The sequence below is a fragment of the Schistocerca gregaria genome, chromosome 4, assembly GCF_023897955.1.
Source record: "Schistocerca gregaria isolate iqSchGreg1 chromosome 4, iqSchGreg1.2, whole genome shotgun sequence".
NCBI classification, from domain to species: domain Eukaryota; kingdom Metazoa; phylum Arthropoda; class Insecta; order Orthoptera; family Acrididae; genus Schistocerca; species Schistocerca gregaria.
The window spans coordinates 497480701-497494613 of NC_064923.1; the positions used below are offsets into that span (position 1 = coordinate 497480701).

The following is a 13913-nucleotide window of genomic DNA, read 5'->3' on the forward strand; positions in this document are numbered from 1 at the left end:
TTAGAAGTATGTTGTGATGTTTCGAAGAACAACATTCCTTCATTAAAAGCCATGAAACGTGCCGTGATTACTCCCAAGATAAACTATAGGAGTGCAGAAAAGAAGAAGGATGTAATGAAGCTGAAGAGTTTCCTTACAATTCCTAAGGATGCATCAAATTTCTACGATAACTTACTCTCTGGACATGCTGACGAGTATGAAGATCATGACAGCTCATGGAGAATTCATGTGGATGCACTCTTATGTGAAGAGTGAGTTTTTGCCAAAGTTATGTAGAAGAGAAAAAGAAATATTATTTTAAAATTTTAACCTAAAAAACAAGCATTTAATATTCAGGTATCATTGATATAGTTTGAGATAAAGGGTGTTTTGAAAAAGAAAACTGTTTTTATACTCCCAGCAGTTGATAGACCATCAAAAATTTTATGTATATGCAAATACAATCTTAAAATATCTTCAGAACTGTACGAAATTTGCCCATTATAAAAAGATTTTTCCTCTCAACTTACCTGTTAATTAAACAAAACTGTGTCCCATAAAATTTCATTTTTTGCATAAAGCATGTTTTGCAAAAATGGTACCCAACTATTAACTCTTATTTACACTGATCTTATAAATGGAAACAGTGACTGGCACACTTACCTGAAAATTGAACATTACTGTCTAGGGTCAATACAAATGCAAGGTGGAAAATAAGAAAAAGGTAACAATTTAGCATGTAACAAGGTGAAAAAATTTAACAGTAATCCAAGATTTATTTGTTTCTGACAGCAGACCACATACAGAAGTTAAAGATCCACAAATCATTCTGACCATGCAACTCAAAGTAAACTAATTTACAAACAGATTTATTGATTAAAATATGTAATTAATACAATATTGTCAATTACAAGACATGTATTTAAAAAAGTAATGTGTCAGGACCGTCATGAAAACATTTTTCCAATCAACACTGTTTCCCAAATCATTAGAAGGAGATGTCCTCAGAACCAAATTTTAATTTTATTTATATCCACTTATGCAATGCCATTCATTCACAGTGACTACCCTTGTCCTGTACACAGCTGTTTCCAACAGTAAACAAATACCGAGTGAAATACACACATTATAATAAGTTAGGAACTTACTATTTCATGCTAGATGAATTAATTCATCCATTAACATTTACTGATCTAGATGCAGCACCAAGACATAACAAACCATAATCAGGAATGGAAGTAAGTCGAAGCTCTATTCTTATGTAAAAAATCAAGAATACCGGTGAAAAAATACATTGGTTTTTCCCTCATTTGAATTTAATCAGCTCTAAAGCAGATCAAATGCAATTCTGCTTAAAACTAGTTCTGAAAAACTATTTGCTTGTGCCAGACTGGAGATAACAAAATTCAAGACCGAGAACGAGAACGTAAGCACCAAATAGATGGTTTTCATGGAAGAATATTGAAAAAATAATCACCTCTTTCCCCCAAAAGAGGCCTCCTATTACTATGGCTAAGAAAGACTTTTTCTATGATAAAGCACCTTGTTATTACCTCCTTACCTCAACTATTAAACTTTTATTCTCTATTAACGAAGTAAATGAATCATTGGCACCATGCACATATCTTCTTATCAACTATGTTACCTCTTTACTGAGGGGGTTGACGACAAGCATAACAGGATAAAACAATTTTCCTTCCATATGTAGGAGATTTGAATCCATTTAAAATGAAATAAAATGATGGTAAATCAAGATTTTGTGTTTCTTTAAAATCAGATTGAACCGGAAAATTGATCCACTATAGAATAATTCTGCGATTACAACACAGTTTTGGAAGCTCATACAAAACAAATGAATACACCTAGTTACAAACTTCCAAATTTTCAGGCAACTCGGAACCACATGAAAATGTTTGAGCTTAAATAAGAACTTACCTGATTCTATTTATAGTAGCTGAGTATTCTTGTTGGATCCTCCAACATCAGGAGACACTAACCAACAGAAGTAAAAATAGACGCAACAACAGATTTCTGCCCAAAAGAGCTATTAAAATATATAAAACAAACATTTTACAAAAATATTATCTCAGTATTTAAAATGTTACATTAAACCACAAAAACTGCAGTTATTTTATGGACCTAGCAAATTGCTAAGGCAATAAATTACACAAAGTACAGGTGTAAGTTTCAGTCACACAATCACAACTTAAGCTTCACAATCACATTCTCATATGCGTCACAGGAGCACACATTCACAGCACTGGTCAACAAAATATAAACAATTAACCACACAGTTTGGCTCTTCTTCCTGCTTCTCAGACACTGCTTCTGTAACATCTGTCCCCTTTTCAGTGCTAAGTTTTGTTTCGAGTTCAGGAATTCTGTCATCCACTATAATATCATCTTCATTGTTATTTTGACTACTGTTGCATAATTTTTGTTTACTTGTGCCTTGATCAGCTTTCACACTGGGAGCTTTGGGCATGAAGTCTGTTTCATCAGACAGATCTGATGGTTCAAACTGCACTCCTTTGTCAGAGACATTTCTCACTTTTGCTATAGAAGCATTAATTATAGTTTCCTGCAGCTCAAAACTTGCTGCTGGCCTAAGAGATGGTGAATCACCTGACATCATGTTCCTGAAAAGAAAGTTAATAATTTCAGTATTTCTCATAAAAATATTATACTGTTTCAAGTTTACAGAACACAGTAACAATGTGGAAGCATATGGAAAAAACAGCTTCACTGTTACAATGAATGAGTGAAATATTAATCAAAATAGGACTAACATTGCACCAGATAAAGAGGCATTTGTATGAATAGACTTTTTTTTTACAATAATAAGTGTAGGGAAAACAGATTATTGTAAAGATGACATGTTAAGTTGCAGATAGGTACAGTTAAGAACAGTTACACATAAGATTTCAGCCACAGCCTTAATCAGAAAAAGAAAGAGACACAGACATAAGCAAGCACACCTCATTCAGACGTAACCGTCACCTCCGGAAGCTCGGACCAGCATGCTTAACATGTCATCTTTACAGTAAATACCAATCCATTTTTTCCTACATTGTTGGTATTCCAACCTGGAGTTTGATTGAGCTAAAGACAGGCACAACAAGAAAACTGCTAAATATCACGCACACAAAATTTCAAGCTTTCACAACCAACGGTTGCTTCGTCAGGAAAGAGGGAAGGAGAGGGAAAGATGAAAGTATGTGGGTTTTAAGGGAGAGGGTAAGGAGTCATTCCAATCCCAGGAGAGGAAACACTTACCTTAGGTGTGCGCGCGCGAGAGAGAGAGAGAGAGAGAGAGAGAGAGAGAGAGAGAGAGTATACCTGTCCTTTATTCACCCTAAGGTAAGTCTTTCCTCTCCCGGGATTGGAATGACTCCTTAGCCTCGCCCGTAAAACCCACATCTTTCGTCTTTCCCTCTCTTTCCCTCTTTCCTGACGAAGCAATCGTTGGTTGCGAAAGCTTGAATTTTGTGTGTATGTTTGTGTATCTATTGACCTGCCAGCGCTTTTGTTTGGTAAGTCACATCAACTTTTTTGGTGTGTATATATCACATGTTTAGCAGCTTTTTCCTTGTGTGAACGGAGTTGTACATGAAACAAAGGAAAGTAGTCATATTGTTTTGGCTTGTCTGGGTAAAAACTGCTGTATTTTGACATTTGAAGACAAATCACAACAGCTCTTCATCAGTGCATTACTGTGAACAGCATAGGTTTAATAAACTTATCTAGGCCTACTGCACTTGTATGGGTTTCTAGCATCAATATTCGTGTAAACAATCATTTACTGCCACAGTGTCTAAATGTCTTAGTCCTTCTGTATTTTAGGTAGCATCATACATCATTAATATCATTAATGTAGTGAGCCACCTTTTTTTCATATAACAAAACTGAAATGGATGAAATCTTTACTCAATATACTGAAAAACTGAAATGATAGTTTTTTGCTGAATTCCCATATACAATAACTGTCACTTTCGACAATGACACGAAAATTTCTTACAGATTTTTATATCTGAATACTTTTGGGAGCTTTGCTTTTAGACAAATGTAATATGTGTCTCAAATTTATGCAATCCATTTCGGCTTCCATGCCAAGCACTGCTTATTAACTGAAACTACTGCTCATTTGTTCACACAGGGCCAAGTTGATCCTGTTTCAGACCCTCCCATGACGGGAGGTACAGTAGCCTGAACATTAAACACCACACCACAAAGGAGTTTAATGTCACAAGAAACAGTAGCACAGCACCATTCCATTATTCCTCGTGTCACCAAATTTGATAATCTCTCCAGATTTACCTGTGCCATTGTTTCAGGTTTTGTATGGTGGTCAGATTGCAAAGTGCATTTACACTGATTAGTTTTAACCAGCTAAGTCTATTCATAACTGGATGCATAGGTAACTCCTTCACTATGGTATAGGTAATTCAAGCGGAATCTTTCCTTTATCAGCAGGGAAGTGTACACTTATGCAAGGAAGTGTACTTCCCAGCACTCCCCACTGAAGAGAGAAATATTCTTCTACTAAACAGTGACATTCACTAATATTGAAGCTCTACTGACAACTCATGGATCAATATACACTTCCGTTCCATCTTTAATAATCACTGTGACAACATGTATGGCACAAAACAAATAGGCACAAATGTTTTTCTTTAAGACTTATGTAATGTCTCGCACATTACTCCCTGTCTAGGGTGTGTACATGCCACATTTTGAACAACATATTAAAACCCTCAAATAGTGTACAACAGCTCAGATTTCCACTGGGAATTTTCATTCCACTGACTTCACAAAAAAAATAAAAATAAAAGAAATACTGCAGCATTTGACATATGAGAGTTCTGTATTTCTTGCATCACACCACTGAATGTACTTTCACCTTCCTTGAACATTGTCAGAATTTCAGTTTTCTCAACAGTTCCAACAGCTGTGAATGCTTATATCCCACACAAAGTGGAGAAGTTTTCGCTTTTTCACAACAGTTGGTGATGATTGCCAAACAGCATCCTACAAAAGCAGTCATGCAATATAAACAGCTTTATACCAAACTGATACCCCTTAAAATTTGTTCAGAAAATCACCCCAAGTTTTCCATGTTGTCAGAAAAATTCAACATTCTCAGTAGGAGGTGGCGTCCATTATATGGCTTCACTAATTAAGAAACTTGCAAAAGATACATAAGGTCATTAGATCAGTTTTGATCCTAATTTTGGAAATAAGAATCACATGCCATGAGGAGTGTGATACCCTAAAAATAATGTTCTTTGCTTGAAGTGATGGTCTCCCACAGCTCATGAAGTAAAATGGAATTTTTATATTTGTTTGTGCTTGTACTCAGGGCAGTATTTGTTGCTGGACTTAACACCTTTGCTGCTTTCTTTCTAGCTTAAAACAGTAACATTAACTACTTCAAACATTTCACTATATAAAAGGTGAGGTGTGACATATGCTTGGCCACATACCTGAATTTCCACATTCAACAGGGACTAGCAAAATGATATTACCTGACGCTGCTTTTGAAGCTTGAGAAGAGACTTATGAACATTTTGAATTTACTTCCCTTGGGGGGGGGGGGGGGGGGGGGGGGACACATATGTAGAATAATATGATGGACAGTTGAGAGTTTTCCAATTTCACTGTGTGTTTGGTTTCATTCTGCTCCAGTAGTTTCACATCACTGGTATTATACTTACACAGCAAACATCTTCAGATAACACATTAGAGAATGTAATTGTGCAGCCAAAAGACTACCCCTCCTTAGAACAATACACTGTTTAGTTATGATTCTCCCTTAAAATACATCATCAGTTTAAAAATACAGGACGGATTATAGTCTTTGTTGCACTCCAGTAAGTATAAAACTAGATTGGAACTCAGTGATCTAACATGAAAAACTATTCAGCCACTGAGTAACATTAATTGAATCCTTACAAAAAGCTGGTCTTGCACTGTATGAATCTCAAACAGCATTGTTTCTGAAGAATAATTTGTGTCATTTCATTGAGCTTGTGGACAAACAAGTATGTTGTGCAAGAAATTGCAATAAAGACAATATGACATATACCCAGTGCAACATGAAAAAATTCTGCCATATGATTATGAACTGGTTTATCAGGAACTCTGCAGCACGTAACATGGGAGCACTGAGCTGGTATGAATAAGCAGCCACAGCCAGTATAACCTCAGCATGGGATTCAGTATCTAAGGTCTGTGCACTTGCTGAGCCACACATTATGAATCAATATTCAAACAAGAAAAACGAAAGGCTTTATTGAGTTGGACCAGACTTATTCATTCTGTCAGCTCCACTACATGTCCAAACCATTGAAAACTCTATCCTTAATTTCCCCTTAGCTATAGTGAGTAACAAAATTTAATTTGTCACGTCTGCCCAATCCCCCTTGTCTCCTACCTGTCAAAATTAACAAGTTACTGTCATACAGCAGAAAAACGCACAAAACTACAGAATCGTAAAAAAAAAAAAAAAAAAAAAAAAAAAAATAACTATCACTGTACATTGGCAGCCAGACTATTTGGAGTTCTCACAAATTAGCATCACCCAGGATGATGTATTTAGCTTATGAAAGGCTATAAACACTAGGCACAGCACTTTCTTTGTGGTATGGAGACAGTGAGTGGGTGGAACAGCCAAAGAATTAAACAGAAGAGTAAAAATAACTGAGTGACGTGGGTAAATTAATTTTTTGAAACTTAGTTTCTCAAGTGTATAAAATGGAAATTTTACATTCATTGTTGTCTCAGGGCCCTGAAAAGTTAACAAGATTGTAAAAGAGTTAATGCAATATGAGAGCAAAGAAATCTAAAATAAAACCAAAATGTAATATCTCAGTTAAGCCTACCTGACACTAAGAACTACCACCTATCATGTCTTGTAACGAAGCAAATAGTGACTGTGCCCCAGTGCTGTGCTCCAGGCACTGGTCACAACAGCCAACAAGCCATGCCAACACAATGCCTTCAGAAGTGAGCCACTTCCACACTTTGAATTACTTCTGTGAGGCAATAACCATGTCACTAGCTACTGATCACCTTTTGCAAAGCTTCCAGGTGACAGAAAAATGTGATACTGCTGCCTCATCCACATAATCAGTTTCCTGATAGTGTTTATACCCTCTGGGGCCAGCCAGTCATGATTGGACAGCTAGGCTACATTATGTCACCTGCCCTGTGACAGGTGCTGAACGAAGACGATGACATAGCTATGACACATCTGCCAGCACCTTCACCTGGCCTCAAAGCCCTGACCGCTGCCCGACTGCCTAGGCTCTCGCCAGCCCCACACTCTGCCACTGTTGAATATCTACTCACTGGCATCCGGTCACCTTTCAATGTTCCGTGGGTTGACTGAGGTCTCCCCAGCCCTGACAAAGTCAGCCATGGCTGTCCATCCTCTGGTGCAGAGTTCAGAGTACTGGGTCACCCTACTACCACTAAGCCACCTTCCCCAAGACAACAGCAGACACAACAGCTGGGTCTGCTATGAGCTCAGTTACATGAGACATCTATGGGGACTGATGCTGCATCAGCAGGCACTGGGTATGCACTGTCACTGACAAGGATGGCGCTGTGAAGACAACTGCACCAGAAGACACTGCAAAGTGCATATGTGTCGCATTTGCCCAGCACCTAGAGATTAACATCTGTTGTCAACACGATTGAACAACCATAAATAATCAACAATAAAGGGAATTCGTGTCCACAGGCTACCTTCTTCCACTGCACCCACATCCATCTCTGGTAGAAAAATCTCCCTCATCCCAAGCCATCCAGATGCCTCATCATGAGCTCCAATAAAAATGATTCAGAATATTCCACATACTTTCGGCTCATGCTATGCAATGAAAAAATATTTTATGGCAACAGGACAATGGATTATGTATATAGCACAAAAGTTGTCAATAAGATTATTATGTATAAATTATAATATAAAACCTCATGTAAATCTCTGTTTGAGAACTTCTCAATTATTGAACTTATACTACAGCATATTTGCCCTTTAAAATTTTTATTCTAAGGGATAAAAGCTATTTTCAAAAGTCATAACACACACAATCTCAATACAAGGACTTCCATCCAGTCCTTCTATTTCTGTGTATGATAAAAAGTGACATTCTTAATTTTGCGACAAAATGATTAAGAGCAAATGCTCATCATAATTTGCAAACAAAATCTTACAGACTACACTGAGATGTTCTCCAAATATTTCAAAATGTCCCCTGGTCACCCTTGAAATGAATTACAAAAAATAAGTTTGAAGTAATGACTCAGGTAATTTAAAATACCTGAGTAACATCTTCAGCGCAAGCTGTCTTACGAGTCCAAATATAGTTTTGATGACAATGATAAGTGCTTTGCTTCTGCTTAGCAAAAGTATTATTCATGGTCATTTTACTGAAGAATAAAAAATTCTCTCTGTATCATAAGTATACGTAACCCATATGGGAATTACTTTTGTGCCTCATATTGTCAACTGAAAGAGTAGCCAAGCAAGGTGATTCCCTACCACAAAAACTATTCCAAGCAGTCCTAGAGGAAGTTTTCGCTAATCTGGGAAAAGATAAAGGAATATCTGTTACTGGAACATATCACCTTTGGCTAACAAGGCTTTTACAATTCAGGTCTACTGCAAACAATCAACAATAGAAGAAGTTAATCTAGATAATTTGAAGTGAGGTTGCAAACAAAGAATAAATCATTGTATAAACAACACATCAAAAAGAATTTAGTGCAAATTAACAATGATGTAACATAACTAAGAGATGAGTAGCTTTGTAATAAGGACAACTGAAGATAATGACAATATAGGACAGAAACATGTGTAACAGTAAAAATAGCCTGGTGTGATTTTTTTGAACTAAGCATTTTCAAAACTAAGTTTCCAGTGTGTCTAAAATGGTAAGTTTTCAATCAAAGTATACTGAGAATTTTTTCTTATGACAGAAAGATATGAACTAATGTGAAAACCATTCAAAAACTGAGGATGGCCAAATGGAAAGATATATGCTGGGAATACTAACTGAGATTTGAAACCAAACAGAACAGAGAACAAACTGAAGTAAAAAGGTAATCATGGCAACAGAAAATAAATGGAGGTGGGTGGAACATTTAATCAGATGAATGGTTTCTGGGTGGACCAAGCATCCAAGACATAATCAAATGCTGGTCTGCCGAATGGAAGTTGAGTAAAGACATAACATTACAAAACATTCGTATTTATGTATCACTGTGAATATAAGATTTTTTTTCTTCCAATAAATAATAGTTTCTACTAGAAAGAGTAAACTAGTTCTAAGGCACTTACCTTGTTTATACATCAAAAGGCTTTTATTTTAATTTCTGTAATTTGTGTGTTCTGTCAGACTTTTCTCAAAAGCAGTATGTGGAACAGTTCTCAAGAATCATCATAATTGATCAATTTTGTCATGTGATCAGTATTGTTTATGCCATGGTATTCTCTTCGCATGAATGTTTTTAGTTGTATGGCTATCAACTGCCACTATGTTTCCACTGCACTACCTGTACCAGGAATGGTTTATTTATTTATGGCCATATATAGTGTGCCCAATTTCAAACACAGTTTTCATAAAACTGAAATTCTGTTTCTATGTAGTGCAAATGGGCTGCTGTTGTCTTATTTCTAATCAACGTTATTTCAGCACTGTAAAATCTGGAACCAAATTTTTACCAAGCAGATATGCACTTAGATAGTATTTTTTATGAAACAAACCCAGAAAAAGTAGACAGAAGAAAAAATATTCACCTCGAATTCTATGTTACATACCAAACTTAAGATTGGTTGGTAATTATTGGCCTTTCTTGTTAAACCAAACAGGTATTTCATTTTTAATTTTCTTCTGTCTAATTGTTGACAATCTGTTGGGTTAAGAGTTGCACCAGCTCTTCAACTTACAACTGATATTCTCACTGGATGATCATTCAACAGAAAGTTTAGATTGGCTCATTGCAATGACAGGGGCTTGAAGGCATTACTTTTTTTAAATTCATAATCATAATGAATTTTGGTGAAAGACTTCCAGTCTTAGTAAACACTGTTTTATAGAAAAATGAGCTTTCTTGCCTTTTTGATGCCAAAAATGCAACCATAATCCAAATTACAGACAGTGTCCTGTTGACAGGAATAGCAAATAATGTGCTAAAATACCTCATTGAGTACTGTCTGCTTTGGTAAACTCATTAGTATACTGCTTATTAGTGCCCTTACACACGTAAACCATAAAACATTTAAGGACAGTAAACCCTGTTAAAAAAACTCAGACAGCAATAATGGAACCACATCTAGTTAAAGAGCATGAAAAACATTCCCTTTGCTTGTGAACTCAGCTTTCTAAAAAAGTTTGAGTTTGATGCCCTATTGATGAAGTGACTTAAGTTATAAAACAAATTCAGAATCAAAATGGTGAGGAAGTAAAACAGCATCTGCCTGGTTTAAGAAGTACTCAGATTAACCATGTTAGTTGTCACATTGTTGGGCTGCCCTCTTTTATCACTTAGAATTGTCACCCAGGCAGTCATAGAAAGAGCCTTGATAACAACAAAGCATTTTTATTTGTCAGTATGTTAAGAGGTTAAGTGTCAGACTATAGGCCCCGAAGTCTGGGATTCTATCAGTTGTGGGATTTTCGTTACTTATCACTACTTTTATATCTGATTGTCTGTCAATGTGAAAGATGTTGAGTTGCACGGTGGTTCAGAGTTCTTAATAATCTGTGTGTTTAACTATAATCGGTTGAATAACTCAGTTTAAAACTGGGAAGGAGGAAATGGTACACCACCTCCAACAGGACTGTGCCTTGTACAGCACTGTGGTGTTCCAACCAACATTTTTGGTGATCACAGCTTCACTTAATGTTAATTTATGATTTCACAGAACTGCAGTCTCAGTGTAAGACTCACCAAGGAGAATTACTAGGAAGGACAACTTTTGCATAACATTGTGGAATTATTTATGAAATTCTTAGAGCAATTTTCACTTGCTTTTTTAATATAACATCCTAGATGTATCATTTGTCAGCAAGGTTTACTGCAGGTTGTCTGCCCTCAATCCCAAGCAACTTCTAGCATTCTGAAATGCAGTCTTCTCACCACACCACTAATCTGGTTGTTTCTAGAGCTGGCTCGAAGAACTGAATAACAGTTCATCAGTAATTTGGTGGTTCTGGGTTATAATGTCAATGTGGCAGCCCAACTGCAGAATATTCTCTCTGGCAGTTGTGTCCACTTTGTACAGTTGGCTTTTTGACAGGACATGGTAATGACATTTCTGACTGATAAATTCAGCTTACCATTAGAATTAAGGTTAGCTGTGAATTCCCCTTTACCCATGTCTTATAAGTCAATGTCAATTAACTAGACACATAGGGTTGTATCACTTTAAATATGGGAATTTGAACTCTGCTCCTCCCAAATACAGCTATTTATTTGAACCACTTCAGCACCTTATACATAAGAATAAAATAATGAGAGTTGTGTCTCAAAAAATATTCTCAGGTCAAGTTAAAAAGGTCACATCCCAACACTTCAGAGAAGAGTGGCCTCATTAACACTCAGTTTTTGTTCAATGGAACAAATGGAAGTAGAGCCACAAGCATACAATGTTCGTACAGTCTCTGAGTTAGGTAACAGCTGTATAATGCTGTGGTAAGTTGTGTTAAAACAACTATCTGACGGCTGACATGTTGGAATCTCTACTAAGCATAATTGTCTTCATAAGAAGCTATATTTCAATAGTTATTACTTTTAACTTAATTGTCAATTACACTTACCTCACCGCATCTGTTCCAGTTGCAAGTACAGCCATTCTACTTTCAGCTGTGCCATTTCATCCATCCTTCCTAACTTTCAACAAAAGGGTTGAAATGTCTCTTTGAAGAGACAACTTATGTATTCAGTAACACCCCTCTGCATTCTGGCAACCATTTAAGTTGAGATTTATTCTGCAATTTACTTCTCCTTTAATTAGCCAAACTGTAGCAGTTCCCTTTTGAGATGTATGGAAAGAAAGAAAGGCCAAAACAGAGCAAGAGGAAAGAGATATGGAGCGGGGGTGGGGACAAAGAGAGATGGGAAGAGGGAGGGCATTCAAAGAAGAGCTGCTGAGTGTGGTGGTGCAGTGATTTAAGGCACTGGAAGACTAACACTGGGAATAAGTAGAGTTCTACTCCCCATCCTGCCGCTCTGCTTTAGGTTTTCTGCGACTTCCCTCAACCACTTAAGGGGTAGCTCCTTTTAGGTTGTTAGCAACTAAGTACACATTCATAATGTGCAAGGATGGAGTATACAATCAATAATGTGTTTAGGTGTGAATGCAATGTTAAATCCTAATTTAATTTATTCAAATAAAGGCATAAAATCTGCCACAAGTTTAGTCAGTACAAGAGTCACAGTTGTTAAAAGAAACTCCAGTAAGGAGCACTACAAAAAAAGCATTTTGCATTCAGACAAACCATACTCTAAAATTTTTGCTTGTACATGCTCAACATGAGTCTAGAAACCTTACTTTGTTCAACATATGTTGCACATAATGACGACATGAGAGGAAAAAGAGAAATTCAGATGTATACAAAAGGAGTACTTACATCTCCCCAAGCCACATAATTGACTGACACTTTTTTGGGAGAAGGTAATAATTCTGATACTGCACTATCCATCACGTACACTGTATGATGAGTTGTGGAGTACAAAGTGGGCATGTTCAGCAGGTGGAGGTAACGCTATTTGAGGTTGTCTGTTGCTTTTACTGTTTGCTTGGTTCAGCCGTAACATATTTATCAGCATTAGTTTAGAGATTGCAAATTGGGTGACTGATGCAAACTCGGACATTTACAAACACATACAGGTATGACGTTTTACCTTGGTAACCTGTGTCATATGTAATGATGCCTACCATTGAAGCATTTCCCCAAGTCTAGGGTCCAAGCTCTTGTACAGATTTATATGACTTTTTGTGACTAAGTTTGATATACGTTAAAAGGCCTTCTGATCGATTCTTTCTTTCACAGACATATGCACAGTTTTCAGTCAAAAACTGAATGATTTGCACGCTACTGGCACATGCTTAAGGGAAGTGTCCAAATGTGAGGTTGCAAAACAATATTACTAATACTGGATTACAGAGTCACTGCCTTATGAGAAGCCTGCTTTAATCACATACATAAGTGTTTCCAACTTCAGCAGCTTGAGTATGACAACTGTATAATGTTTAGTCGAGCAAATAAATGTAAAGAGCATTAAAAACTACATCTCCCAACAATTACTCAAGTTTTAAATGGGATACTCATGGAAAAAATTACACATTGCAGAGCAAAAGTGACAAGATGGCTTAAACTAAGCATTATTTTAGGCTTAAGAAAGAATGGTGGTTTCTGAAGTCATAGAAATAATGGGCTGGGAAGGGTTGATTTGATACAGGTGTCTTAGCTAAAAAGATTGTTAGAGATGGGCATTTACAATATAGAATTAGAGTCCTTGGAAAATTTGTTACAGCAGGATTAGGGAGAACATTCTAACAATATGAACCGAAAGTGTCAGACAACAGGGGTCCCAATTTCAGTGACATTCATCCATTCATTCACCACATTCTGTGGATCTGATAGAGAACTTTCAGTGATTAGAAATGAGTGATAAAAATATTACAAACTAATTATATATGCTTTTTACCAATGAACTATACAGTAGTGGCATAATTCTGGATGCCTTATTGAATGCTCATTCTCTTTAATATCACGAGTTGTGTTACACTGACTCAATGAATTATGCTTTTTTTTTAATTTACAATATTAAAGGGCTCTGCTACAATATGTGGAAGCCATAACCAGTGAGAGGATCTTTTGAGGCAGCAGAATTATTTCAGATCTTGGTTCATGTAAAGTACT

General features: G+C 36.5%; 1 protein-coding gene across 1 annotated transcript in view; it reads right to left on the reverse strand.

The window, feature by feature from the left end:
- Positions 1-735: 735 nt before the first annotated feature.
- Positions 736-13913, reverse strand: part of LOC126267017 (uncharacterized) — a 133710-nt gene continuing 120532 nt past the window's right edge. Inside the window, exon 2 of the mRNA XM_049971788.1 lies at positions 736-2618. Coding sequence (XP_049827745.1) covers positions 2216-2618 — 403 coding nt within the window. The 3' untranslated portion in view covers positions 736-2215. The remainder of the gene's footprint in view (positions 2619-13913) is intronic.